The 25,100-nt window shown below is 38.1% G+C and overlaps 1 protein-coding gene across 1 annotated transcript in view; it reads right to left on the bottom strand.

Moving 5' to 3' along the window:
* The window catches only part of NFX1 (nuclear transcription factor, X-box binding 1), a 75,025-nt gene that overhangs the window by 29,686 nt on the left and 20,239 nt on the right, over window positions 1-25,100 (bottom strand). Inside the window, exons 4-13 of the mRNA XM_058042299.1 lie at window positions 22,677-22,754; window positions 20,317-20,422; window positions 11,620-11,691; window positions 9,843-9,982; window positions 8,582-8,681; window positions 8,224-8,441; window positions 7,415-7,512; window positions 5,408-5,438; window positions 4,189-4,271; window positions 3,540-3,648 (exon numbers count right to left, since the gene is read on the bottom strand). Of these exons, the coding sequence (XP_057898282.1) occupies window positions 3,540-3,648; window positions 4,189-4,271; window positions 5,408-5,438; window positions 7,415-7,512; window positions 8,224-8,441; window positions 8,582-8,681; window positions 9,843-9,982; window positions 11,620-11,691; window positions 20,317-20,422; window positions 22,677-22,754 (1,035 nt within the window). The remainder of the gene's footprint in view (window positions 1-3,539; window positions 3,649-4,188; window positions 4,272-5,407; window positions 5,439-7,414; window positions 7,513-8,223; window positions 8,442-8,581; window positions 8,682-9,842; window positions 9,983-11,619; window positions 11,692-20,316; window positions 20,423-22,676; window positions 22,755-25,100) is intronic.

Genomic DNA, 25,100 nt, shown 5'->3' with positions numbered 1-25,100 from the left:
TCTACTCCTACTAGCTACTCAATCCAGCTTTGAAGCAAGCTTGTTAGAAAATTGCACACAAACCCTCATCCATCCATGTGCTGGCACCCAGATCAAGGAGTCCTTATAACTTATGATCCCATTCTCCCGCTGTTCGCACACAGGATACATCAATCTGGTCTCTCAGTTGCTAGCATAAAGATGATGTGCTCCCATGACGTGCAGACAAGTCTACAGCTGCTGGCACACAAGAACTCTCACACACTGAACAGAGAATGAGACTACACTGAAAGATATTAAATCTTAACTATGACAGGATAAACAATGGACATGAGGTGCACAGATCTCTATCAGGTAAGTAAGTTGACCAACAGCTTCATTTGTGCAAATGGTGTCTATTTTGCCTTCACTCCATTTGTCCACGCATCCACTTGATTCCTCCCAAATAAAGTAACAAAATAATTTTTCCCCCATTAAAGTGACTTGAACCTGTCTGGATGCCCTGCACCCACCAAAGCTGCTCTATCACTCCCACCCACAGGCAGGGGAAAGAAAATTTAATGACTTGAGATAAGGACCAGGAGAGGTCACTAACCAAATACCATAATGTGAAAAACAAAATGCCACTTGGGCATACTAACTGAGTTTATTTCTAATAAAATCAGAGGATAATGAGAAGTAAAATAAATCTTAAAAACACTTCTCCCCTACCCTTCCCTCTTTCCCAGGCTGCAGGGGTCGGGGAAGGGGGGCAGTTGATCACATATTTTTCCCATTGCTGCTCAGGGAGAAGAGTCCTTCCCTGCTCCACAGCTGGGTCCCTCCCATGGGGAGGTCTGCATGAACTTCTCCAACAGGAGTCCATCCTGCATGCAACAGTCCTCCACAAACTGCTCTACTGTAGATCACTGTTCCAAAGGGTGCAGCCCTTCAGGCAAAACCTGGTCCAATGTGGGTTCCACCAGTCACAGGTCCTACCAGGAAACCTGCTCTAGTGCGAGCTCTGCTCTCCACAGGTCTGCAGGTCCCTGCCAAGAGCTTGTTCCAGCACAGGATTCCCACGAGTTCACAGCCTCTTTCAGGCATCCACTTGCTCCAGTGTGGAGTTCCCCTGTGAGCTGCAGCTGAATCTCTGTAGCCCTGTTGACCTCCATGGGCTGCAGGGCCACAGCTGCTTCACCATGGTCTTCCCCAACAGTGGCTCTGCTTCAGCACCTGAGCACCTCTTCCACCTCCTTTTTCACTGATCTTAAGTGTCTGCATTGTTGCCTCCTCTCATCTCTGGCTGCAATAACATCTGTTCAATGATTTTTTTTCACTTCTTAAATACGTTTTCACAGAGGTTTTGCTGTTATTCCTCATCAGCTTGACCTTGGCCAGTTGTGGATCCATCTTAGAACCAGATGGCATTAACTCTGCTGGACATGGGTAGCTTCTGGCAGCTTCAATCAGAAGCCAATTCAGTAGCCCCTTGCTTCCAAACACTGGATGCAAACCCACTACAGCCACTGGCCACTCAGCTACATCTGCACTCGAATCTGCTACTTCTGCTATTATTAGTGTGGTTACATCAGCATCACAACTACCTGGCCTTGGGAAATTTTGTTCTCAAAAAGGTTCCCTATACCTCACTCATCCAATTACTTGTGAAGCTCAGACATCTCTCACCCTTTTTGGTGAAGAACAGATGTGAAATTTCCTATCTGAAACTTCTTTCACTTTTTCAATGATTTTTGCTACGTTCAGAAATTTCTCAAGTCTGGTTATTTTTTAAAATCTGTCCCATCAGTTAAATCTCAGGCCAGATCCTACTCATTTGCCCATGTATTTTAAAGTACAGCAGTTAGTAAAAAAAACCTGCAATTTTTGTCTAAGGAGACTAAATTACAGTAAATTACAGCAAATAAGAATGCTAGGGTGAACAAAATGTTAGAAGTAAGAAGTAGAAAGCAAAAACAGAAAAGATTCAGAATGTCCTGTGGAAAGGAAGCATGGGAAAGAGTAGAGCTTTGTTGTCCCTCACTACAGGCCTTGAAACAATCTTCCAAGGTCTTTGGAGAACCACAATGTTAGACAGCTACACTGGTCACCTGCTATTGATGAGAAATGACAAGTAAAGAATCTTATAATGAGAAGTCCCTTAGTTGCACTAATCAGGGTAATGGGGACAGAGTGCAGAAAGGTCTGATCCAAAGGGCAGAAATACAGTATCTGAAAACTCTGTTTTCCTAATGCACTGTCTCTAATGCTGACATTATTTATTGTCCCCAAGAGATGTATTCCTGTCTTGAAGCAGACTGTGCATGCATAAAGAAACCCTAGCACAAGAAAGGGACCACACTTATCAGCACTGAGGAAATTGCACAGGAAAGCAAAGTACCTGGGAAGCACACAGAGGTGTAGATGCACTCTAGTATTGCACCTTGATGTCAGTCCTCACCATTCCTAGCAAAAGCAGTAATGGAGATAAAAGCAGGGACAAGAAATTCAATCGACTGAGTAGGCAAATGACTTACAGCTGACCATACCATGGCATATGATACCATGGCTGATATAAGCCACCTGCAAAGTGTTGGCTAGACAGGTGAATCAGAGTCAAGAATGGCCCTTGGGAGTGCTGAGAAAGACTGACCACCAACTACAGGGTCAGAATCATATAGGACCACATAACGTATGCCTCTGTAATCTCAACAAGCAGTGTCCAGAGAAAGCAGGTAAGAAATCTTTAAAGATACTGCTTAGCTGATTTACCTCTGGACAGATTCAAACGGGAAACTTCAGGGGCACAGAGGTTTAAGCCAAATTAACATCATAATCATGTTCCTGAAGTACATAACTGCTTTTTCCGTATTCAGAAAAAAAAATCAGCATGGAAGATTGACCTCTAGATTTTATCACATTCAACAGTGGAGCAGTTTACAGTGGAGGCATCCCATTTAACAATGGAGGCAATCCTTAGGTCTCCTTTCATCTGAGAGTGAAATATAATCTTCAAAAACATTGCAGCAATGTGGATAAGTTTAATGACCTTTAATATTAAACTCACAGAATTCACTGAAGAAAAACAACTGCTCAGAAAAATCCATGCATTCTGACTCAACTAGACCAGAAGTTACTAACAGGACCTCTGAGACATTAAGATTACTATTTTCCTTTGTCAAGAGAAATGTTTGCACACAGAAATATTTATTTTTCTAGTGAGAGATGCAGTCAACACATGCATCATATTCATAGGCTATTAAGACAGACTACAATGCTTACTCAAGCACAGTGAGCTTCAGAGGCTCTAGCACATTCTCTTTCCCAGGATGATTCCATGAAAAGCTGGTCTCCATAAAATGGAGGTCTTTGACTATGTCCATGTACATATAATACAGGAGAGACAAATGTACTAGTGCAGCGAAGCCACTTCAATCTGTAAACAGTATCCTTACAATCTACATCACCTTTCTCCTTTTTCACCAGTGTGAAATAGACCACGTTAACTGCCTAGGGCTATACAGAGATATTAATGTATTCCTAGAATAAAAGACAATTATGTATTTTTGCACATAACTCACTTGTTTGCCAGCATGTTTGACAACTGCCACGATGGCAGGGTTCTTCACATCTATGAAGCCCACAGTTGAGTTTACGACCACAAACCAAAGAGCATTTATGTTCTGTGTCCTAAGAAATGGCAAAAAAGAAAAAGCAGAATTTGCCTATAAGCCCTATTGGTTATTTTTTCCTCTTTGAGGTTCCAATCTACTTCTAATAATAGATAGACAAAACTGTATAGTGCAAAAAATAGCTTAGGCCAAATCTATACAGCTTTTCTATCACTGTATGAATACACAATTTTTAATGCAGATTCTGTTAAGACTTCTGTTACAAACACAGCTACAAGGTTTATGCTTCTCCTATTAAGTAATATGTTTTTCCTCTCCATTTTCCCTGAAAATCACTGCATTGACAAAAAACACCTTTACACTGATTTAACTGCATTTAGGCTGAAATTTGGCTTTACTTTTATAATGATACCTATAAAACAAAACTTGCAAAATAAATGCACACCCGCAAACTTTGTGAGCATAACCAACAAAGCAAATAGAGAATGAAGATGCACAAAATTGGAAAGATACAAAAGAAAAAAAGACTATTAACATCACAACCAAAATTAAACACACATCACATCAAGCAATTTTATAGAACCAGAGGTACACTTACCACACAGCAAACTTCATTACACTTGTGTCGTCCACATGATCTCTTCTTGTTGCATCGCTTGTCACACATGAATGTAATAGCAGCTATTAAAAAGAAAATCCCCCCAAATTCCTAACTTTTAGATCTTTGCATATGCTGAGAATAAAACCTGTAATTACAGTACTACGCTAAGGCTGTTGCAGGGCATGGTCTATGAGAGACTAACAGAGTAAGCCAGCAAGCAAACTTTTAAACTACTCGCTCTGCCTCACAATTATCCCCATGTGGGCACTTGCCTTTCTTTAAAGAAACTCTTACTCAAAAGGATTTTGGAAAGCAGAATCCATGAAGCTAGTTGATTTCTCTTTAACCTTCACACCATAAACTCCACACAACAGAACAAAGAAAACAGGATATTCTGATACACTGAAGTACCATAAACATCCAATTTAAGACTGCTTAAACTGGGGTGGTTTTAGCTGTTTTAGTCAGCTAAAAACAACTACTGCTATTTGCTCATGAAATTACTGCTAGCCAAGAACATCCTTATTACCATAAACAGCTAACAAAAGGGAATCATTTCTGGATTCCCTAAGAACAAAGTCTTCATAGACAAAAGGTCAAATTAGAAAATAAGCATATTACTCCCTTATGTATCTTGTAGACCTCAGTAGCTAGAGGTCAATCAAGTAAAGATTTCACTAAGGGGAATTTTGAGATGTTATATCCTGAATACCAAGAAGCATCACATGGGAACACTCTGACGCAAAGATCATCACCATACAATGTCTAGTAGAATCAAAGCTTGTATTTCCCCAGAAACATAGGCATCAGAGTAAAACTATTACACTGAATCTGAGCTGTGCAAGTTGACCAAAAGTTATACAGGATGATGGGAGAGTAGGAGGGGGTTGGTAACCTATTGAATATGGCAGGTGGTGTAAGAAACTGTTCAAAATAAAACAGATATAATCTTTGAGATCAAATGTGAAGAAGCCTTTCCTTATGTAAAATATTAAAGAAAACTAAATATGTTTATATTTCAAACCTTCTCCCAAACATAGCAGCATGACCAGTACCATGAACAAGCAGCAGAAATTACCAACTTAGCATGGAAGCATGGATATAAGATGCAGTACAGATTAGCTATTTTCTGATTTTGTCAATCAAACTCCAAACTACTATGAGCTGTAATAAGTTTTAAAAAACTTTACATTATGTATGCATCGTTATCTTGTACCTTTATTTCTGAGAAGAGCACATGGAATTTCCTAGGAAACAAACAAGCAGCCATTAGATTAAAATAAATGAAACAACTGAAACATACTTATCTAGAAAACATTTGGTCACACGAAAAAAGAAGTACAACTCAGTTTTCATGTGTATAAAACATCTGTATACAAAAGTGAAATAAAAACTGGGAAAAAAATCCTCAAATCTTTGAACACAGTATTTGTTCCTTAAAGATTCAATACCAATTTTTAAAAAATGTAGTTTTGTATTCTCCACTTAATTCAGCAGTTTTAAGTGTCACCGTAAACTGAGAGAATCAGGCTTGTCCTAAGAAACCAGAAATCTATGTGATGGAAACCAATAGAGATCTCCCAGAGAGTACTGATAGGAGTGCATAAACTTCTGCTTTGACCAAACGTCCCAAAAACCCACGTCTGACAAAAGAAAGGAAGAAGCCTAAAGTTACGATCTACAAAGGTGTACCTAAAGACCTCAACATGAAAATAAAATGCAATGGATGAAAATAATGTTGTTGATATTTGAAGCATTCACAATAACTTTATATTCTAAGCTGTCATTTCTGTGTATCACATTTTTCATAATTGATTAAAATTATCACTGTAGTTAACTCTTTTTATAGAAGAATCTTTCTGGTGTGTGAGAAACTTCATAAACTAAACCCAAAACCTCACTACCTTATTTCAAGATTCAAAATGCAATCTAAAGCCTTCTATGCCATAACTACCTTCAGCAAACTTCTAGGAGAAAGCCGTTCCAACTGCTAGCAAACTCTCAGTAATTTCCATGCATCTACAGACTTACATATATTCAGAAACCACCTCTACTTGCAGATGATATATAACAGGTCAAAAAAGTCATCCAAGCTTCTGTCATAGTAGCCAAAAATTTCAAAGCTATTGTCCTGGGGTGACGTTATGATGCTTGTATCCCCATTCATATGTTCTGTGCCTTTAAGACCGGCTCTGAAGAGTGGAAGTTTTGTTTGGGTTTCTCTTATCAGGGACACAGAGATGGGCAGCACATAGGGCTGTTTTGGCTTCTTGCTTTTCAGCTTGCTGCTTGGCTTGCTTGCTTTTCTGCTCTTGTTTCTGCTTATTAGCTAGTTTAGCTAAACAGTCCAAATTCCTTCCTGGACTGTTTATCCTCTCCTGTTTCTTCAACCATCTTGAACCTGCACCGGACTGGGACTGGGAACACCGAAGGTTTGCACCGTTTGGCTGCAGCAGCTGCCCCAGCGCCGGAGGGACTGAGAACAGAGCAACCACCCGTGAAAGAGACTTTCTGATTTTGTCATCTTTCTCAGAGTGGTGTCATCCGGTATTGTTCATTTTGTGTGCTGGGGGGGGGGCTGTGCCTGAAATAAACAGGTTCTTTCCACCTCTCTCTGAGGAATTCTTCCCGAACCGGTTGGGGGGAGGGGCCGTGTGGGTTTTGCTTTCTGGAGGGGCCCTCCTTTGCAGATTCTTTAACAAATTTGCCCTAAACCAGGACAGCTATGATTACAGAAAGTAGCATGGTTTAAAAATATAATAATTACTAAATAACAATAACTGAGGACCTAGAAGATCACTATATAAATGTACAATGAACAAGAATCAGTAACAATGTAGTTGTTACTAAAACGTCTAAGAGGAGACTACAAGCTATTACTATAAAGTTTTAATTAGGCTGCCTTTCCTCTCTCAGTTTACTCTTGGCACCACTAATAATTCCTTATGCTACAAAAATACTCCAGAATAATATGGAATTTTGAAGAATGTTTACACTAATAGAACTCTGTTCAAACTCTGCCAAAATACTTTAAAAATTGCCTTCATAGTAAAAGCATGTTACCACTTCACAGTGTAAGCTAGATACCATCTATCAGTTAGTATACAACATAAGTTTTTGCAGCTAAGGAGCACGGTACTTCTTTATACTTCTTCAGTTCCTTTTTCTCTACAGCTTTAAAAAAAGCAGCAAAGATTACCTGTTTTTGCGGTTACACACTCACCTTTTTTTTGAAGCCACACCTACAAAAAATATTTGATGTGTGAGAACATGGTCTACAGTCTCCTTCGTGGCAAAGGCTTTCACATGTATGAATGAACTCTAGCAAAATGAAAACACAAATATTAAGAATATAAAAAAATCTAAGAGCACATAACATCATAATTATTAGGAGCATCTCTGGTCAATGATACTAAGCTTATGCACAGCTGAGTTTTATTTCCTTATTTTAAAACATTATTATGAACACACAGCCAGACTGCAGGCTCTACAGTGGTTTTTACACTCATTTTGGTTAAAACTCAAAATCGCTAATAAAATATTAATTTATTGAAATTAAATATTTAAAGACCACTTTTTGTTTTGTTTGCAAAATATTGATATCAAAAGGGTTAATCTAAGAACAAAGACTGCATCTGTGTACTTTTAACAAAGAAACAGGCATGCCTGCTTCCAGAGCAAGGAAGATAAAGAGACTGGGGGAGTAAGTACATCTGGCTTAGGAATGCAAACACAGCCAAAATAAGACCATAAAAAGACTAAACCAGGAGAAGTTTTATAGTAACGAGCAATCATAATATGTATGAGATTTCTGCAGATTGCGAAGCACACGTATGTAATTTAAGTATATAAGCAATGCGCTTGCAGAGAATCGGAATGCAGGACTCTAGGTGAACTTATCCTGCCTGCAGCTGATACCGCAATAAAGAATGCCTACTTCTTAATGCTGTATTGGTGTTCAGGAGCTCTATTCTGACTTTCGGTGACACTATGAGACACTTCAAATACTCCGATACAGAAATTTCTAATTACCATAGCTACCACAAGATAGAGGTTTGCCACATGTTTTTCCACACGATGGGATAGGATCTGTGCAAATTTTACGTTCAACACATCCTAGTTCCAGTAACTTGCTGAGAGGAGTCTGACCACAGGGACAACGATACACAACTTGTGGAAGTCGTGGACAGAGCTGGCAAGGCTGAGGATGGCATACTTGCTTACAGTTGTGCCTCCCACAATTTAATTTTCTGGAAAAAAGAATCATCAAAGAAACAAAATAGGAAACAAGAAAAAAATTAAAAGGGGAATTATCTAAGAGTATCACAGTAAGTTATTTTGAATAGAATGACCTTCTTCTTTTTAAAAGCGTAAGTCATAGTGATCTTACTTGCCACATATGTTCTGACATGAGAAACTCCCAAAACCGTCAGAGAATTCTTCCTTTGATCCACACAATACTTCTTTAAAGTTGCTTCCACAGTAACACACTGAAAGAAAGCAATATTCCACAGAAAATCAAGAGAATATCAATGACAGAACACCTCCAGCAAACATAAAAAGGTAAAAAGTGAAAAATTGTTACAGCCAATTTTCAGAAGGATAAAGAAGTTGCTCCTCTTTACATTTATTTCATCAATGTAAGAGTTTTGTCCTACAGAAGTTGGAATTCCAGCACTATTTGTTTTGATAAAGTGGTACTATATGCACAGAAAGTTTAGTTATTAAAGCAGTATACAAAACAAGTTAATTATTACCTTTAAAAATGAGAAAACTTATTTTTTTCTGTATAAACTGTTCCATAAAGTTATTTATATACTGGCACACATACCCAGTCAATTTAATTTCCATTCAAGTCTTGGTTTACAAAATTTTAACAGAAATCATGAGAAGCTTGTTGAAATGTACTCTCCTGTTGCCCTGGAATCCCTGGGTGGGCAAGGATAGGTTGGATTCAATCTGCACAGGCACCCTCAGCCAGTGTCGTTCAGCTCTAAATGCAGATGTATCATTGGCCAGAGAGCTGGATGGGGCTAAGACCTCAACAAACCACATGTGTAACTGGAGCGCCTATAAAAGGAGCTGGAGAATAAACTCAAGGCTGTTTGTCACAAGAACTCTAGAGTGTGTGCCTTCTTCTATTTTTCTTTCATTTACCATCTAATTAATTCTTATAATTATAGTAAAAAATTCAGTAGGATCAGAGGATAATTCAGATAAAAAAGGATTGGTTAGTACAAGCCCTTACCTAAAGCACAGTCAGCATTGAGATAAGACCACATTAATCAAGTGTTTTATTCAGTTGGTCTTGAAAATCCCAAGAAAAGAGGTTTCCCTTACAGGTAGTTACAAGGAATTTAAGCTCATTGTCACTCATCCTTCACACAAGCATAACCTGTCCCTGTCTTCTTAAATTAATGATTAGCTACTGAAAGGCCATTACTCAGCCCTCTCAAGATAAGGAAGTCCAGTAACACCAGCCAGTCCTAATAAGGCACATGCTCCAACAGCCTAATCATCATGGCAGGATTCCAGCAATAGATTTTGTTTGATTTAGGAAAAACTGGCACCTGCCTTTTGGTACTGATCTTTTCCACACCCTTGTTCTTAACTGTATAGGGCAGATATCTGTAAAGCATTTCAGTACTTACCTTGCTGTACTGTTAACTGGCAAGGTGAACATTTTCCTGAGTGGCACACCTGAGTACAGCTGTGCTTTCCACAGTTTAAAGTATTTCCACATACATTAGAACAATGAATTTTTGTTGATTGACCACAGCGAACTGAATGACTGTAGAGAAATGACAACATAGCATGTCAGCTACATGACATCTATACAGTATTAAATAAAAAAGGAAAGGCATTTTCAGTAAAAAGTCAAAATCTTCAAAAGGCAGCATATTTACTAATTAAAGTCTTTAGGAAATAACACGCCTAGTTTTCCTCTTGCTTCCCCTCTTCCACCTCACTAAAGTAGAACACCTATAAAAGTAGTTAGTCTACAGAATTTTTCCTGAGGAAAATGGGGGAAAGCAACCCAAGGTGACACTAAAATTTGAACAAATGCATGAACTCATGTTTGCACTGTCAGAAAAGCAGGTATTTCTAATACAGACATCTTTCTGAAGACTTAACCCTAAATCCATTGAACACAATGAAGATAGGGATATGGGCCTTAACAGCGAGTCAGATGACTATGAAAACAACTGAGTTTTTTATTAAATTGTCTAAAAATGTGACAAAATCAACTCTCCTATTTTTTCAACTCTGGATGGCTCATACAATGGCTGTAAAACATGTACTTGAAATAATAATTTTAAAACATCCTTAAGTTGGTGATGCCATGCCATACACCCTGGATGCTTATTATACAGTACCTATGAAATGCTATTTTGAAGCAGGTTTTAAGTATCAAATGTACTATTACAAAAATCAGCAATCTGGTGAAATAATCTGACATCTGCAAAAATCTGCCATCTTGAAAAGAAAAAAAAAAAACAAACAAAAAACCCTAAACAACAAAAGGAGGTAATATTACTATGGAAGATAAAATTCAGTCATCTACAAGTAATCAATTTTTCTGCTGAAGACAAAGTGCTTTTATCTACAAATACTGCCACAGAAACTGCAGTACCTTCTTCTGAAAAATTAATATTGTGTAGTATTAGATTCAAACTCTGAGCAATAACTGCAAAAAACCAAAAAATCTTTTTTCCAGAGCAAGAATCTAACACTGAAATTGGTTTATGGCTTTTTTGGTTCTGTAAACAAACTCAGGCAAATAATTTATTACACAGAATCAGTTCTACATAACGAGAAAAAGGGACTCTAAAGACTCAGGCCAACTGATTATGAGTAATCACACACAGTATAGGCAGCACCACATTGCTATTGGCAATGACACTATATGCACCAAACATGTAAGGAAAAGATAGCTTCCACGTCTGAAATACACTATAGACTTCTCTGTACAGTTTCTGAGAAAATCACATTATTTTTGAAATTATTATTTCTGAAATGAAATAATTTCAATCCCGTTTCATTCAGATAGAAAAGACATGAACATTTTTTCTATTAAATTCTTGGAGTCTTCTAGCAAATAAAATTAATAAATACTAGTATATGAGATTTCAAAATCGAATAAACTTACAGACTGCTCAAACAATTCAGCTACATGTATCATAAACTGAAAAGTATTTTTTGTTATTTTTACTTTCTTTCTTGAAAAATTAAAAGTAACTGGATTTTTTCAAAATATAAAATTCTCCAAATCATTTTAACCACAAATTCAAGTCACAGCTCAGATTAAACTTTGTACAGCAGATTTTTAATAAACTATAAGAAAAAAAAAATTAGTATATAGAGTTTTAAACTGTTCTTATGTTTTTAATAACTAAAATTATGTCTGCATAGTAGAAGCATTCTTACCTTGTTTGTCCACATTCACATGTTTTTGTCACAAAGGCTGGGCACGAAGGGCACGGTCCTGGGTGGCACAGACTTAGAAGTAAGTAAAAAAGCGAGCTTTAACTTGAGCTTTATTACACTCGCAGAGACACAATCCACCATGACCTAACACCAGGGCATTATCAAAACATTATACAGGACTCCTACACTCCCTCCTGCAGGGTGTGAAAGCAGTCTTAACACAAGAAAAAAAAATTGATTATTACAATTGCATCAGTCTCAAAGACCACTAATGTTGAAAGAAAAACTGTATTCCTGCCACTGTCAAATCAACAGTACTACTAACAAATCAATTCTGCTACTGACACATTTGATATATTTGATTTTCAGCAGCAAACATGCATCAACTCAACTGCGTTCATCACTGATAACACCCAAAACAATCAGCTTATGTCCAAAGCATTAACATAATTATTTCCTTGGTGATCTAAAATACAACAGAGATAAAAACTTCTCTAATAATTTCATCTTTTGAGCTGATGGTTTTATCTTTGAACTCAGCACTTCTAGTGCCACCAGTAAGAGGTGTTCCTCCTTTTCCTGTAAGGTAACAACACATGGGAGACATAGTAAGTCTGCCTCAGTTTTCTTCTTACTGTCAAGGGCAATTTCCTGCAGGTGTCATCAATTCCAGTCCTTTACATATCAGACCTTACCTCCTACTTCAAGAAAAACTAGATGTTCCCTATCGGCATGTAAGACCTTAGTTGGGCATAGACAAGCCCAGGTTTGTGAAATTATACTTAACTATCTAGTCTGCACTCTTCCTTAGCCAACTCCCAGTTCCCTTCATCTGCAAAAACAGCAGCTCTCATTTGGAGCAATTATTACTAGCAGGAACTGACCAGCACAGAAATCTTAGCCAAAAGAAAAAACTCAGAAGTATCAGAAAACTCCAAAAACACAGACTACCCTGTTACATGGTAACTACTGAATTCCTCAAGGACAGTAACTATAGAAGTACTAATTAATACACCAGTTAATACAGTCATATGCAATATAGTTGAGTCATGCCTCCAGCTCGTCAACAGTGGTCTGGCTTCCTTTCTTCCTCTACCACTCCTAGCTGACAATAAGGCCTAACCTATCATTCAACCTATGCCAGCTGTAACACTAAAGCCAAGCAATTGCACAATAAGCCAATTATAAACAATGAGAAATCCCCCATCACATAAAGCAAATCCAAAAAACAAACCACCAAAACCACCATAACCCTCCGTCTTTTGATAAATCAGTTTTATGACACAGTGAAGAGTTGGAAAAGCACCACAGCAGGCATAAGGAAAGGGGGAAAAAAAGAAAAACTGGATGGATACACAGTAAAGCAGGAAGAAAGCAAAACCACTGAATTAATTAAAATTGTACTGTGGTGCAGCGGTGCGGCAGTTTAGATGTCACTCGCCCAGGCTAGCTGGCCAGCAACCGCTAGCAGCACGGGGGGGCACTTGTCCCGACAGCTGGGCTTCGGGAGAGTGCCTCAAGCAGGCACCCAGCGCTACGGCTGTAGGTGCTGCCAGGTGCGGACGAGACCTGGAATCGCTGCGATGAACAGGAATAAAGAGCGCTCTCCGCTTGGGGCAAAGTCCCGCTTTAACGGTATCCAGAGAAGCCAACAAACGGAGCCAATTTGAGGGTTGATACTTGTGGCTATAAAAGCAGTGGGTGGTAGGGGTGGAACCAATACAGATTTGGGAATCCAGGGGGGTACGAGAGATTGACACACATGTGAGTCCAATGGGTACAGCTTAGAGGAGGGGTCCCGGTCCCTGAGCCAATCACTCCAAGCCCTGGAGAGAAGCTTCTGGAGAAAGGGAGTGAGCAGGGAGTGACTGGCAGGGCCCTGGGGAGGAATAAGGGAAAGGATACATTAAGTTGTCAGGGTAACCGGGGAGGAGTACAACTGGATACATTGGGTGCCATGGGGACCAGAGAGACTGGCATTTAACTGGGAGAGGAGGGAGAACCTGGGCAGAACCATTACAATTTGGGGGAAACAGAACATTCCAACTTTAAACAAAGGGAGAACAAATCAAGCAAGGGGAGAGTAAAACAAACGCAACACAACACTGTGGAACTTCAGACAATGAGAATTAACATGCATTCTGCAACATACAAGAAAACCTATCTTACAAGAAAACCTCTTGTAAAAGGACTGCACAGTATATTGCACTGTCTTGACTTCAATTCTCACAGACCCACGTAGGATTCTGAAGGCTGGATGCCAACTTAAGAACTTAGAATCAGATTAAAGTAAATATGAATTCAAAATATTAGAATCTAGGTCGTAACTTGGAAAAGTGAGAAGGCACATCATCTTCGGACGTCTTGTCATGTTAAGTTTTTTACCTGGTGTATTATTTCTCTCAACACTCTCATATACAAGCAATGCTAAGATTTCTTCCATAACCCACTCCTGGCGCACTTTCTGATAATACTGTATCACACAACAGCAATTTACATTGATCACAAACATTTTAAAGTTGTAAGTACCAATATTAATAGATCGCAGTCTTACAGCAAGATTCCTTTTGTTAGAACAGTATCAGACAATTTTCAGACATCTGAAAGTTTGGACAATGTATGTTTCTGAAACAGTTTTCTGACCTTTTGTTAATAAGAACAGAAAAATTCTAGTAATGCAAAAACTAATGCTTTGAAATCAAACTACTGACTTTTGAAGTAAGTATTCCTTATGCATCCCTACAGATACACATGCAAAAGTCTCTGGTACAATTTAGTTTAGACAGAAGCTACAGTATGACTACAGCTCTAGGACACACTTGATCCATACAACAACAATTAAGATTGAAATTCAGATTTCATGATTTCATTCAGCATAGAGACATGCACAAGAAGTGCAGAAAATGCTCCTTAGATGATAAAGATGGGTGATACCTTTAGAGTTTTTGTCCTGGTTGGATTAAGCAAAAAACTAAGTTAAATGACTTGACAATGTTGCAAACTGAACTCAAAAAGGTTGAAGACTTCAGTATTAACTTCTGTTTGGTGAATGCAGAGGTTAACTGAACCTTCATTATCTACCATTACCATGGAGGATTATTTTGCAATTTACTGCTGCTGCTCTAGAGAACTGGCATACAGGAAAAGTTGTGTAGATAGATACATCTAGACAGAGGAAAAATTAAACTTCCATTTGTCTGACAGTGAAAGTATTACATACTATAACAGAACAAAAAGGGGACTTGTACTGCTGTAGAGAAGATTACAGCAGCAAAGAAGTATGAAAGAAGTCCAGTGACTAAAATTTAAATTAACAGAGAGATGTGGGAAATGGATTTGTAGAGTTCTCAGGGCCTGACAGAAGGCCCACAGAGTATGCATCTGTATGCAAACTCCGAGAGAAGAAATGTTGACTTAGAAATGCCATGGAAACAGGACAGATATTGTTGAGAGAGAAATGGAGTTAGAAGAAAAATTTTCAATGGATGGTCTGGCAAGTAAGACTAGACACTTTGGAGAAATACAACTATGAAAGATGCCTTGTACTAGGACTCATGAGAGGTAGTTTTAGATGATTGGCTTTAAAGCACCTACAGCATGGTGCAGCAAAAAGCTGACAGGCCAAGAAACACACTGTATTGTAATTAGGAAATAGCTGGCTTCTGAATGTGATGACATGAATTATGACATCTATATTGTCTCACCCTTCTCATGAGACTGAAAATGGAATAAAAGTTTTTAAAACACCTCTCAGTTGTCCGATCTCTGGATCAGAAAAAGGGTATTTTCTGACAGAGAGAAACTTCATTAACTGCCTTTGCAAGACCTTTTTAAAATGCTCTCAAGGCCTTGCATAGTTTCTGCTGGCAGGGAGAACTTCAGAGCCTTAAAAGAAGTTTTGCTCTGTTAAGAAGGTTATTATCAGGAACATTTTATTGAAGGTTAAGCTAGATGTTTCTGTGATGTAGAACCTAACACTGTAAAATAAATGTCAGTGTTTTTAAACTAAAAGTGTGAAGAGAACTCACCTTGAGAAGTGTTATGCATGTCATAGCACAACACTAGCAAAAGGTTGGCAAAGCATTCCCCTTTCAAACAGCTGTTTACCGGTTCCTCAGCTCTGCCAAATAACCGTGTATATAAATGGCTACCAATAAATCTGAGTAAATATAAGATTTATTGCTAAACCAGTTGATGTGCTCAGGCCTGAGCAGTAGGCCTAAGCCAGAGTTGACTTACTAGATGGAGCCCAAGCACTGTGTGACTACTGACACCATCAGTATTATTTAGCTAAAAAGAGATGACCAAGAGCTTATACCCACTGTTTAACACCAAACCCCTGCTTTAAAAACTTTCACATAACCTTCTGTAGTTACCAGCAAGAAACGTATCATTTTAAGAAATTTTCCCAGCTAACATGAATAGAGGCTTGCTTGTAGGGTATTTTAGAGGAAAACCCTCCCAGCCAAGGCCTGGGCTCTGGCCAAGCCCTGGCCCTGGCTGGTCAGCAAGCACGCCACCAGATTCAGGTGTTCCTGAGCTAAAAGTACATTCAAGTCACACTGACTTGCTGATTTGGACCTATAAAAGCTGGACCCACTTTCAGGGCAAATTTGCAGGCCTCACCTACGGGTGGACTCATCATGTAGGATTTTGCTAATTGCTGGGAAGGGTTCTTCAGGTCCTCACTGTGAAACAGAGCTTCCCAGCAACTACGGACTCTGGGTGACGGTGAAGTATTTAGGCGATTGATGACGGATCTAACTTTCTCAATCACTATCCTTTCTCTCACAAAGTAATGACTAGGTACACTACCTTGCTTATTTTTGCTTGTTGCTAGAGCAAAGTACATGTTTTACTGAATGTATAATTTTACTTTTGTATTATCTTAATATTCATTGTAAAATAAGAAGACCATTCTTTCCATTGGTGTCTGTGTCCTTTAAATCGCTCCTGTCAATTGGCAGTGTAAATCACCTTAACTTATTTTCACCAAAATGGGGTGTGGTGTTGAAAAGCAAAAACAAAACAGCTTTTAGGATATTTGCAAACAGAATGACAGTTCTGGTTCAAACATTATCACCTTATGGGAACATCTGGGAGGAGGGGAAAATGGCACACAGCAAATCCACAATGGAAAGAAATAAATGCTTGCAAGAAGTTCTGAGATCATCTAAACTTAAGCAAGAATCATAAAATACAGCACTCTCTTGAGGAAAATCTCTGCCCAGACATACATCATGATCCAGACTTATCATTTGCATTCAAATACTAAAGCCCTGCATCTCTAACTCCACCACTGATACAGCAAGAGGGAACAAAGATCCTGCTTGCTTTTTGATACAGCAGTTGATGGTGGCCTGTGTCCTCACAGACACCAAAGATTCCCATATGGGAGAAAGAAGTGTCCAAAATATGATGAACATCCAAAACTGGTAACGCTGATGTTGAAAGAGCATTCCTCTCTAGTTCACCATCCTAAGTTCAAGAGTATCAAGAACATAGATTATCTGCATGCCTACTGCTGCCTTACCTCCAGGACTGGATAATCTCATCATGGTTTTATTCATGTAAAACAAAGTTGAATGATAACATTTTTAAATATGCTACAACTGGTCACAAATTGGGACACAATTTTCACAGCTTTTATGCAGATCAGACATTTGGAGACTAAAAATTTGTAGCACCCCAATGTCACAGTATTGTCACTACTCTTCAGAAGACTTTCTAGAAGAGAATGCCAAAGACTGAATCTCTGTAGACTAGGACAGGAAAGAAGAGAAGACATCTGCTTCCAAGCCCTACAAGAAAGCTTGTCAGGCAAGAAATTGCAGTCACAGAGTTCTCAAAGTGGTTGAGAAGTCTGCTTATTTCTGACTGGGCAAAAGATATGTCCATGAACATATGCCTCTCCTGAGATGGAGGCGTGCCATTGGTCTCCAAGAGAATCAGTGTTTCTTCAGGGTATCAGCTACCTCAAGTGTAGTCTGAAAGCTGAAAGTAAATTAAGAAAACAGCCATGACACTTATATGAAATAAAACATAAAATCTCCATGCATAAATACATAATGCATAAATATAAATTAAGTCTAATATAAAAAAGATGTCTAATTAACATTTCCAGGTATGGGAAACAAATATTAAAGAATTATTCTGACATTCAATAAAATGTTGAAATATATTTGAAGCAGAAAACATTAAATACAAAGTTCAGAGTAAAGTTCTGAGCTTTAGCAAATCTTGGAAAAAGTGTCAAGCGACAATCTGTTGGAATGGCTGAAGTTTCTGACCAAGAGCAGAAAACTGCTTCTATCAAAAATTTCCAAAACCAGAAATATGAACAGATGTTAAGGACTAACTTCCATGGAAACTGAAGCTAGATACAATAGGGACAACATATAATTTATGTTTCCGACAAGCAAGCATATTTATACATTAAAAAAGAACATATTAAAAAATCTCACGTAAAACATCCAAAGCTGAAAACAGAGATGCCCTCCTGTAGTGGTCTGGATTTGTTAATTTAAGATTTTCCTAATTTTAAAATTTCCCAACCAATGTGTTGATGAGTGTGGTGGGCTTCAGTGCTGGCTAATTACCGGTGCACTCATTTCCTGCTGTGAGATAGGATTAGGAGAAAGGTAAAGTAGGTTCAAAACCTTTAAAAGGGTATAAAGAAAATTTTATTAAAAGTAATTAAAAGAAAAAAAAGTAGTAAGAATCAGAAAAAACCCTTCAGAACCCTTCTTCTTCCCCCACAACCTTTTCTTTCCCACTGATAATGTAAAGAAAGAAAGCCTAAAATTTCTAGTTAGTTTACCACCTCTAAAATAGTCTTTCTTTAGTTCACTTAGGGAGAGAAGTCCCTCTTGTTAAGGTTATGAAGACTTCTTCACAAGAGGAAAAAAACAGTTCTCTCATGGCTCTCCATTTCATCGCAAATAAGAGATGCCTGTGGAATCCTGTTATCGTGAAGTCCTTCCCATTTCCACAAGTCTTCCCACAGCTTGTCAATAGGCCATGTTGACTTATGGGTATTGTTTTAAAGATGAGTTGTTCAAAGGTAAAAATTCTCATTATTTTTCTCTAACAACATCTTCATCACTGGCAACAGAGATCTTCTCTTTCTTCTCCTGAGGGCACAGGACTACTCTCTATTTCTCTGCTCAAACTCCTCATGGGATTACAGCTACTTTAACATCTGCTTATTTTGGCACTGAGGTCTTTACTTGGTATCTATAAATGTGAACCCTTTCATCTCCCCATAGTTTCCTGTGTTATAAGGAAAAAGAGGGTTTTTTCCATAGCTCACAAGAGCTGTAAGATCAAGGCATCTTCCCCTCCCTCCCATCTGGGACTTAAATCTTCCTCACCGACTATGATGTTCTCATGTTGCTCTTTTACATGTTTGCATCTTGTTCCTTTCTCTCACTCGAGGAAGGATTAAAGCATTGAAAGGGTGAACATCCCACTTGGAGTCCAGCTGGCATGGGGCTGGGCGCTAAAGACGGCAGGAGTCGTAATTAGGGGGAATTGTAATTAGGGAAGCTGCTCGGCTCGGATCAAATCGAATCAGCCAGGCTAGAACCCAGCAGCAGCACACTGGGGGTGGGGGGTGGCTTCTCGTTCCCCCTGCCCGATGGTTGAGAGCAGCTTCCACAGGAGTAAAATCCCAGCACCAGCCTGGGGCTGCTTCTGGGGCCTGGCTGGGCTCTTGGCGATGGGGTGGGGGGGAGAGCGTGTAGTAGGCAATCAGATGTTAGCAAGGCCGGCTGCATCCAGCCCCACAGTACTGCCCTCTCCCTGCTCAGCAGCCGATGTTGAGGGCTGGCAGGTGGCCCAGGGAAGGGGGCTCAACCCCGCAGCAGGGCCAGCCCGGCCCCATGGCAGGGGCCGCCCAGCCCTGTTTCCTCGCTCCTGACCAGAAGGGAAAGAAAAAGTTTCTGGGTCTCTTCCGTCTTTAAAGTGTCTTTACAGAAGCCCGTCCAGTTTCTTAGTGGTTCAACACACTGTCAGTTACACAAAAAGCTTTTGCCTCACTTCCCAAAATTTTCCTCCCATTCCAAACCACGACACTTCCTTTGCCTCTCTTCACTGAATTATACTAATAAAATGTTAGCAGAACCAATCTGAGTTACATATAGTGATTAAAATTTCCACGAGGGATTCTGGTTAAACTATCTGATGGTCTCAACAAATAAAAAAATACAAAAGCCTCAACAGTTTGCAAGCCAAAAAAAGAAGAAAAATAAACAAAGGAAAGAAGTGGTCTTTCAGTTTAAACAAGTAGCACTAATCCCAAATTAAGATATTCAAACACTTTTACATGAATAACAGCACCTGAAAAATCTGGTGGGCCACTGGACATGTTTAGAGTTATTTTCAGACACTATTATTTCTTTACTTCAATGAAAATTCTTGAAACCAAGTTAGACAGCTGGTTCAGTTCCTAAAATATGATAGAAATGTTGCTACAACTATTGTAGACATCCTGTTCATGCTCTCATATGAACTCACTTTAGACATACCAACACAAAAGCATTTCAGCCTTTTCATTTCTTTCAGGCTTCAGCTGAACTATAAACCTCTGTAGGTTCTAAATCTCTAAGCATATCCTGGAATAAAAAATAAGCAAATATAGTCTTCAGAAATTTTCTCTAAATAATATCAGTGTTTATATAATAAACATTTACTTACATGTTGCAAAGATGTGGACAGTCCAAACACTGCCTCTTCTTTCCACAAAGTTCCCCACAGCTATGTGGGATTTCATTTCTATTCCATTCAGGATTGTGCACCTTACCTAAACCATGTCAAAGACAAAAAGGTGTTTATTGCTTTGAATACCAGACAGCATTTGTGAAAAATATCATACCAAAGAGAAAAAGTGGTATTTTAAATACTGGCAAGCAGTCTTCTTTGACAAAAAAATTACACAAATGTTTATGTTATTCTGTACTGATACATACTCAGCTTTTTTAAAAGAATGTGCCATTGGAATAGCAAGCTCCAGAATACTCTTTCCTTCTGTACTCTCAATCAGCAGACATGGAGGTAGCTGATACATTAAATTAAACTGATAAAGTACATGAAAACTAAAAGCCCCCTGCAGTTGGTCAGGCTGCACAGTAGCTAAGAAAATTGAAGGGTGAAACTCCCTTGCTGTCTCAATGCAGCAGGGAAGGGGAAAAAAAAGGAACAGAGTAAAAGATACTAATTCCAGAAAGTATGATCTACCTGGCATGGTGATGGGGAATAGGGAATTAAATAAGTGGGCAAATTATGAAAGTCACTTCTATAAAAAGATGCAGACTCTACATTAATAAAAGTATTAACAGTTAATGAATTTTGATTAATGAAGTCTTAAACAAGAAGCATGTTAGCTTAAAGTATTCTATATTTCAGATAAGCACTAAACCATATTTTCATTAATCTGAGATATTATCATCAAATCTCACAGCTCCAAGTGCAGGGTCATCAGGGTTAAGGTTAATTGCCATCATTAACACTCTCTTGGCTTTCTGCAAGAGAGGAATTAAATTAACAGGGAAACAACTAAGCCACTGTTGCAAATTTGAGCTGTGACAATCAAAACCAACAAGAAAATGTATTTTTGGTGACATAGTCTCATAATTTAAATTTTTTTAATATACCTCTGTATATTCTACAGTATTAAGTTAGAAAAATATGAAAAAACACTACAGATAGCATTTATTCACCAGAGTTTCAATTAAACTAATTGAATACCCAGGAAAGTCCCCAGAAAGATCTGAAGCTTCAGAAGAAAAATAAGACAGGAATTTCCTCATGGGTGAAAGTGTGGAAAAAAAAAAAATCACATTTTACCACACTCAGCACATGGTTAGTGCTTTGCATCGAATACAAGACAGGTTTACATAAGTGACTGATGATGTCCAAATTATATATCATTAATGTAAAATTATCTGCAGAAGACTGAACTCTTATGTTACTACATGCTGCTATGGGAGTAATAATTCTGCAGACAATTTAAAGTTCTTACTGTAGATCTCCTAAACCATGAAATGTCTTTAGGCTAAGGAGAATTTCTTCCCTATTTAACAGACAGATGTCCTGTTTGTTAGATTTTTTAAAATTAGACTTTATAAAAACTCTAATTTTCATTCATGGTCAATTCATTCTGCCTGCGTTATTATCTCTAATAACTGAATTATTATCCCTATATTAATAAAGTTTCATACATTGCTGTACAAAACCTCTGCCTTAACTGCATTGCACTGCTTCTGATTCACTAACACATTTAGATAAAAAGATAAAACTCTATTTTAGCAAATCTTGCTTCTTTAGACAAGTTTACTGACACAGTTTCTGTCTCAAATTCAGAACATTCTGTTTTCTAGAAAGTGAGGTGAAAGCTTCCAGTGACTGTGATTTAAAGAGAAGAAAGCTATGTGAAAACAATACAGATCACAGAAGTACTGATTCTAAACAAAACTTATTCGTATCTATGCAATTAAGTAACATAATTTCTCCTTTTTGTTTTATATTTATGGCTTAATGAGTGCTATACTCATGCCATTAACCTTTTTTATTAAACACATATCTACACAGAGGTCTGAAAAGCCTGAACATTTTTTTCCTATTTAAGCTCCATGTGTGTCTGAACAACATAAATCACAAAATTGGTAAATCAATTTAAAGGTTTAGGTAGTTGCATCCTTGAGTTGTGTATTATTTTGGTCTTGCCACAAAGACATAAGCATGCAGGTTATTCTGTTCCTTCTACGGAAGGAAAGCTCACAAGATACCAGCCAAAATCTATCATTATTCCATAAAAATCACTATTTCTACATAATGATATGAAAATATTTACCACTTGGGACTTACTATTTTATTTCCATTTCTCAAGTAGCACATGCATGATTCCCTATGCAGCCACCTTCCAGTGTCAATAAAATTTTTTTTAAATTTTGTTTCAGGTGTGTAAGCAAACAAGCACCAATACTCAAATTCATACTAAGAAAAAGGAATCAAAATGACAAAGCTATTTTCTTTGCAAAAGCAAGTGAGAAACTCACCACAGAAACAAGTGTAAGTTTTAGGAACTTGCACACAAGCATTCTGACAAGCTGGACATCTCCAACCGCTATTGCCATCTGTAGGTAAAAAAACAAAAAAAAGGACTTGAAGTAAATAAAAGACCTAATCCACAAGCCTAGAATAAGTTTTTCTACTTTGTTTTTTAACATAGTTGCAAATAAATTAATTTTTCCACTTGTGTTTTCTCACTCAAAAGTGGTGAGAAAACACATTCATAAGAATACATTTTATACAGTATTGACATCAACACAGCCATAATATTTCATTTCAACCGGCTCCAACCTCATATTGAAGCACGCAAGTTTTTAAACTCCCAATTTTTCTATTATCATACGCCCTGTTATAAGATATACGGCTGGAACATAGACTTCACCATATCTAAAGCTGTGAGGGGAAAAAAAGTGTTAAGAGAGGGAAATTGGTAAGGAATACATAATTATCTCACACAAATCACTACCTGCATTTTCCTTTTCACTATCCTCTCATAAGTTTATGCGTTTTGTAGGAGACAAATTTAGTGTTGCCCAATTCAGATAAAATCAGTGTTATATAAACCAGAATAATCTAATATATTCATTTACATTCTTCTTCAAGTTATTTTAATAAATAGTAGTTATCTTGTTTCTGTGTTTCAGGAGGGTGCATTAGCAGTAGAGGAAGAACAGTAAAGTGGAAGAAAAGCAACATTAATTTTCCCCAATTCAGTACGTATTGTGCCATTAAGAATATGAGTCTGAGAGCGCTAGCGAACACAAAAGAGGTCACAGACAAGAGAATGTTTTTATACCTATATATAGATATTAAAAAGAAAAAAAGTGATTAACACTTTTGTCTCTCTTAACTGAATCAATTCAGTGCTGGTAAATTATTAAATCTGTGATTTTATAATTATTCTTAACTTAAGAAATCTGACCAAGATTCATGATAATTTCATGTTATGAAAGCAGAAGGGATTGCAAACAGGAAACTCTGCCTACGACAAGACAATTGCAGTGCAACGAGAGGCACACCTTGGTTCACCTTCAACTGGGTTGAACAACTTATGTTACTCATCATCATGTACAATGGAAATTATTTTCACAAATTGAAATTATTCACATTGCAGACTGCCTAGACAGTCTAAAAATGCAAACCTAATGCATGCCTGTTCTTTCCATTACTTCATGCTTATTCACACCCCTCTTTAACCTGGCTCATATTACTGTACCACCAAGACTGCTGTAGAGATCTGTATGATTATAGGCTGAGCAGCTCTACGACAGTGGCACAAGGCATATACTCTCATATTCATGGTCAAGACCAATCTGCATTTCCTGACCAAGACTTTTTTTTCTTTTGACTGCTAGAAACTAAAGGAACTTAGAAGAAGCAACTCAGAGAGAAGTGTAAGGAAGAAGGCAAAAGCAGGCAGTAGGCAACTAAAAGGCATATTTACTGACAAAACAGTAAGCACCTTATGTGGCTTCTCCTAAACCCAGCACACTAAATACTACAGGATTCCCTAGGAGATTACAGTATAGTAATTAAGTACATCATACTTAATTACGGCATTAACAAGCTCTTTCATTCTTACTCCATGTCATGTTTTCAAAAGCTGTGCAGATAAGTCTACCCCAAAAGCTTCACGAGGCTAACAGAAGACCTCTTCTATTAACAACTTCCCTGGAGCTGGATACCTAGTCCTCTACAAGCAACACTTTCTCCAGAGTATAGGGAAGGTCCCCAAAAAATAGGAACCTATTAAAAACAGCCTTGGCAAGATATAGTTCCTTCTTCATCGTTATTGATTATCTTTGGTCAAAGCACATTAATGTATGTTTACCCACAAGGGACATGCATGGTTGCCCTCCTCCAAAATCAGGAGTAATAAAAGTTTTGTTCCAGGATTCAGGTGCCATTACAGCAATACAGAATAACAGTAGGATGGCTCCTGGCATACACATTGGCAAGAAGTGGTCTGTAAGCATTCCTTTAAAATCCTGATTACTAAGGAAAGTGAGAATGAGGATGATCCTACAGAAAGAACATTCCACTTTCCTGAATCTACTCATGAACAGAAGTGAATTTGGCAGAACTCCAACCAAAGACACCGCAAGGACAGTTGTCTAAGCAGAATCAAGACAAGACACCACATATAAGACACCTCATTCTCTCTCACTAGAGATTGTTTCAGTAATTGCTATTCTCTCCTTCCTTCTGGGATAAAAAGATTCCTTACTTGAAACTATTTACCAACATTTTTGTTAGCTTCTATTCTGATCACTGAAACTCAGAAGTTTAGAAGGGCTGTGTTAGAGGCCAGCACTGGACTGGTATGGATCTGGTACACTTGGAAGTGGAGCCGATGGGCAGAACAGAAAGAGACAGCTGTAATACCTCAAATTTCTCCAATCCTTACAGTC

This window comes from Melospiza georgiana, chromosome 1 (assembly GCF_028018845.1).
Source record: "Melospiza georgiana isolate bMelGeo1 chromosome 1, bMelGeo1.pri, whole genome shotgun sequence".
Classification (NCBI taxonomy): domain Eukaryota; kingdom Metazoa; phylum Chordata; class Aves; order Passeriformes; family Passerellidae; genus Melospiza; species Melospiza georgiana.
The sequence above is the reverse complement of the archived record's forward strand: the minus strand, read 5'-3'. Positions and strand labels throughout refer to the sequence as shown.